Here is a 4,345-nt window from a genome sequence, read left to right as displayed (position 1 = left end):
GAAGCCCGCGCGGCGGACGGCGGCGGCGGGGCTTCCCGTTCGCGCGCGCGGCGTCGTTCCCGACGGCGAGGGCTCCAGGTGGGGGAGGCTCGGCCTCCGGCGCTGCGGCAGCCGCGGCGCTCCCCGGCGGCCCTCTGCTCCGTCCGGCGGCGGCTGCGTCTGGCCAGGCACGGGCAAGCCGGGGCGGCGGCCCCGGGATCGGCGGCGGCGCTGGTTCCTCCTCTTCCTCGTCGGGAGAGTGGGGGCGGTGCTAAGGCTGGCCATCTTCGATCTGGTGCGGCGCATCTGGTGGCGTGCGGCGTGCCTGTGGGTTCGGCCGTGAGGACGGCGAGCCGTAGGCGTGCCAGATCTGGAGGTATTGCCCCTCTCCCTTCCATGCATCCCTTCCCAGCACCCGGGTCGGTTTGGATCCTGCCGGATCCACCTCCGGTGTGTTCTGGTGGAGCAGATCGGTGTCCGGGGGAAACCTTGGCTGCCTTAGGCTGACCGGCAGCGGCGACGCCGATTTTTGGCGCCGCTTTCCTCCTTGGGGGCGTTGCTGAGGGCACCATCTCTCCTCTCCAACCCATGTCCGGGTGAAAGCCCAAGATCCGATGCGGATCGGGCGTCGGCGGCGCCCTAGGCACCGTAACCTTCCTGGAGGCGACGCCAAGGACATTGGGATCGGATGGAAGGGTCTGCAGGTGAGGGGTGGGGGTGTGCTGCCTCCCTTCGGTGGAGCGGTGTTTCGTTCTACATATTCTTGGCGGCGGCTCTTGGCGGCATGGAGCAGCGGAGGCTTGGCGTCAGATGTGTGGTGACGGACACGCGCAGGAGGTCGACGCTGTCTGGCGTCGTGGTGGCGTCGGCGGCAGCGAGACCGAGCAAGGCAGTTACAACAGTACAGCTCTGAAGATGGATATGTGGTAGGTGGTTGTGGCGGCCTCATACCCGGCGGGCGGCTTGGTTGAGGAGCACGCCGGACTGGTGGGTGCCCATACCCGGCAGGCGTCCAGGTTGGGACCTCAGGTCTTAGATGTTAGGTTTGGCTGCGAGGTCTGTTTGGTATTAGGCCCAGACCATCAGCGCCCCTTCATCAGTTAGATAGGAGTAGCGACAGAGGTTGCGAAGATGGTGGCTTTGGTCTTACTGTTGTACGACTTTGTAAGGTTTTGTGCTAATAATTAATAAAGTGGCCGTATGCATCGACCAGATGCAGAGGCCGGGGGTATTCCTCCTTTTCGAAAAAAAAAGCGATGGAATGACGAGCATAGGTAATCAACGACAATTTTGGCTGCAACCCAATTTTTGGACATTGCCAACAAAACGTTATCGTATATTTTGGCTGCAACCCAAACTCCCAGGCAGCATAGCTCAACAAGCGAAAATGCACTGGTAAATCAGAAGCGAGTAAACCACTAAATCCAACAATAAAACTATGTATAGAAGGAAAAGAGACATACATGCAGCAAGCACCAGCCCTACATCCTTACAGTAAAATGGCACTAGCTAACAGCAGCGTAAACAGACCTCACAGCCTGAAACAAATATGCTGAGCACATATGATTAAGATAGCACACCTTGAAACCTATTCCAAGCAAAAAATAGAATCAAATCCTGGACACAACAGCCACAGCCATGCTCTTTTCTCAGAAATGGCGAGAGCCAATGAGAGTATGAAACAAAGTACTCCCTCCGTCCCAAAATTCTTGTCTTACATTTGTCTAAGTACGGATGTATCAAGTCATGTTTTAGTATTAGATACATCCGTATCTAGACGAATCTAAGACAAAAATTTTTGGACGGAGGGAGTACTTGCCAACTTTTTCAACAATAGCTGTATTAAAGTGGTAATCTGACACCCAAGACATTGGAAGTAATGAAATAACTTGTCAGTTGTCACTGTAGTACCAATCAGACACAAGACATTGCTGAGCACCAACTCACAGCTGGCTTCCCAAATGATGCAGAATTAGCATTTCAAACTGAAACCATGTCTTTCGTGCTTTTCAGCAATGCAAAACTGAAAGTAAGCAGGGGAAAACAGAGAACAGTTCTGAAGCATATACGCTCCATTGATTCTTCATAACACTAACATGGTGTTCAAGATAGCATAACAAGATGCATATATAAGCGCTACTTCCGCCATCGAAATTGTTCAGTTCTACTACAAAATAGGAAGTAGAATGAACACAAAACATCACTCATTTCGGTTAGATGCTGCAAGCTTGCAACGATAGGATTTTGAGTAAAACTGACAAAGAACAGCTTAACAGCAGAGCCAAGCGCCAGCAGTAAATCGATAAACCCACAGACAATAAAAGGCAAAAGAGACAGCCATATTACAGTAAAACAACACTAGCCAATGGCAGCATAAATAGACAGTCACCAGCCTTCCAACAGACCACAGCATGATGGTTAAGATAGCACATCTTGTAACATATTTCTACAAAAAATACCAAATCCTGGACATAAAAATAACAGCCACGCTCTTTTATCTGAAATGGTGAAAGCCAGTGCAACAAAGTTCTTGCTAACTTTTTCAACAATAGCTGTACTGAAGTAGCAATCAGCCACATGACAGTGGTAGTGACCAAATTACTTGCCGGTTGTCACTGTAGTAAACAATCAAACACAAAACTACGCTGAGCGCCAAACCACCGATAGCTTCCCAAATGATGATAGCAGAATTTTGTGCTTTTCGACAATGGAGAACTCAAAGTAAACAGGGGAGGAAACAGCAGAAGTGTGGAAAGAGTTCTAAGGCATATAAGCTCCATTGTTCATAATATATACATTATATTGAAGATAGCATAACAAGTACCAAATGTTGATAGCACAAGCGCCACCTCCTCAGTCCTAATAGTTCAGTTCCACTACGACATAGTAAGAACAAGGAGCAAAAGACATGGCCCATATATGGGATAAGACACTCCAGCGGCACAGCAAGCAAGGAGTCCAAAGTATTATAGATAGAGCACGGCATCTTATAGAAGTATGGTGAACGGAGGCTTCTTCTCGTGCTCGGCATCTTCTTCTTGCTTCTCAAACAACGGAAGCGAAATCATGCTCTCTTGGAGGCGATGCCTAGTGAGTGTCAAAGGTTTTGCAAACTGACTCAAAATGTTTGCATTGTCTTTGCTTTCCACATTTCCTAAAAACACACCATCAATGCCACAGTGCAATAGACGGTAAGGACCATGCTGGATCAACAGCTCACGGCCATTGACCACAGCCATGATAGGGTCATGCTTCACACTCAAATTAAGCGGCGGTGATGCCTCCATCACCCGCAAGTCAATCCGGTATCGAAATGCCCACGTCTCGGCATCATAGTCCTGCAGCACCCACAGGTCTAGAGTGACGCAGTCACCGGACGTGCGGCGCAGAGCAAGGTCGCCACCAAGATCGAACAATGACACCATGTCACCCGGCAACTGTGCCGGGCGGCTCATCTGCCGGAATGTCTCGGTCACGGTGTCGAACACCGTTATGCCGAGGCCCAGTGCCCAGTGCAGGCCACCACGATGGTGGACTGGTGGATGGTCAGAGGACCGGGTAGCCGGAAAAATCTCTAAAACTGTCAGCCAGTGGACGCATCTTGGCTGGTCCGATCCCACCGGGAGGACGAAGTAAGCAGGCGGCTTGACCATGACGAAGTAAGCAGGCGGCTTGATCAGGCGGCGTGGTGTATGGTGGAGAAGTTGGAAGTTGTATGGCGGCGGGTGTACCGGATGACGGGCCATAGCTTGTGATCTCCGGCGGCGGCGAAACGGGAGATGCCCTCTTTGTGGCGCTGGATGATGGGGAGCGACGGCTGGCGGCGGTGGTTGTCGAGGATGAACTTGTCGGTGGAAGTGGCGGCGCACCACGACTTTTGGACGGCGCGGCAGCGGAGCACGTCCTTGGGGGGCAGCCGGACCAGGATCTCGTCGGCGACGAGACACTCGGGGAGGTCGTCCAGCACGGTGGCGCCGCTGCTGTCCGGCATGCTGGCAGCTCGATCGCTGCGAAAGTTGGTAAGAGAACAAAAAAGAACGAGAAGTATTACTAGTACGGATCTGGCGCAAGAAGATGAAGCAAAACATTAGTATCGGCGATAACATATACTAGGAAAAGAAAACGAAGATAGAAGATGGGGCGACCAGCGACGACGGATTGAGACAAGAGGATTTACCTTGTGGCGGACGGTCGGCCGGCCGATTTCTCAGCGGGGAAGAAGGGCTCCGGCCGTGCTATGGTAGCTCTTGAGAGTTGAGACCTTGGAGGGGGCAAGCGAAGCCGGTCTCTCGATGTGACGCGATGGGACTGGACAGGAGGACGAGCTGCGTAGCTCTGCAGCCTAGGTTGGAATCGTTTGACTCAG

The 4,345-nt window shown here is 52.2% G+C and overlaps 1 protein-coding gene across 1 annotated transcript; it reads right to left on the bottom strand.

Annotated features, from left to right (window-relative positions):
- Window positions 1–2,829: 2,829 nt before the first annotated feature.
- LOC119279088 lies at window positions 2,830–3,976 on the bottom strand. The gene is made up of 2 exons (XM_037560486.1): window positions 3,665–3,976; window positions 2,830–3,623 (listed from the first exon to the last, which is right to left on the bottom strand). Exons 1-2 carry the CDS (start codon window positions 3,968–3,970, stop codon window positions 2,967–2,969), a joined length of 963 nt encoding a protein of 320 aa, XP_037416383.1. The 5' UTR covers window positions 3,971–3,976; the 3' UTR covers window positions 2,830–2,966.
- Window positions 3,977–4,345: the final 369 nt, after the last annotated feature.

Source organism: Triticum dicoccoides, chromosome 3B (genome assembly GCF_002162155.2).
Source record: "Triticum dicoccoides isolate Atlit2015 ecotype Zavitan chromosome 3B, WEW_v2.0, whole genome shotgun sequence".
NCBI classification, from domain to species: domain Eukaryota; kingdom Viridiplantae; phylum Streptophyta; class Magnoliopsida; order Poales; family Poaceae; genus Triticum; species Triticum dicoccoides.
Note: the sequence above shows the minus strand (reverse complement) of the source record. Positions and strands in the feature narration are given on the sequence as shown.

Bases quoted from the DNA above. Each gene is read 5' to 3' on its own strand.
- LOC119279088 (XM_037560486.1), bottom strand. From the start codon at position 3,970: ATGCCGGACAGCAGCGGCGCCACCGTGCTGGACGACCTCCCCGAGTGT. The intron at 3,624-3,664 runs GCCGCCTGATCA...GTCATGGTCAAG, and splicing joins ACTTCTCCACCATACACCAC to CCGCCTGCTTACTTCGTCCT.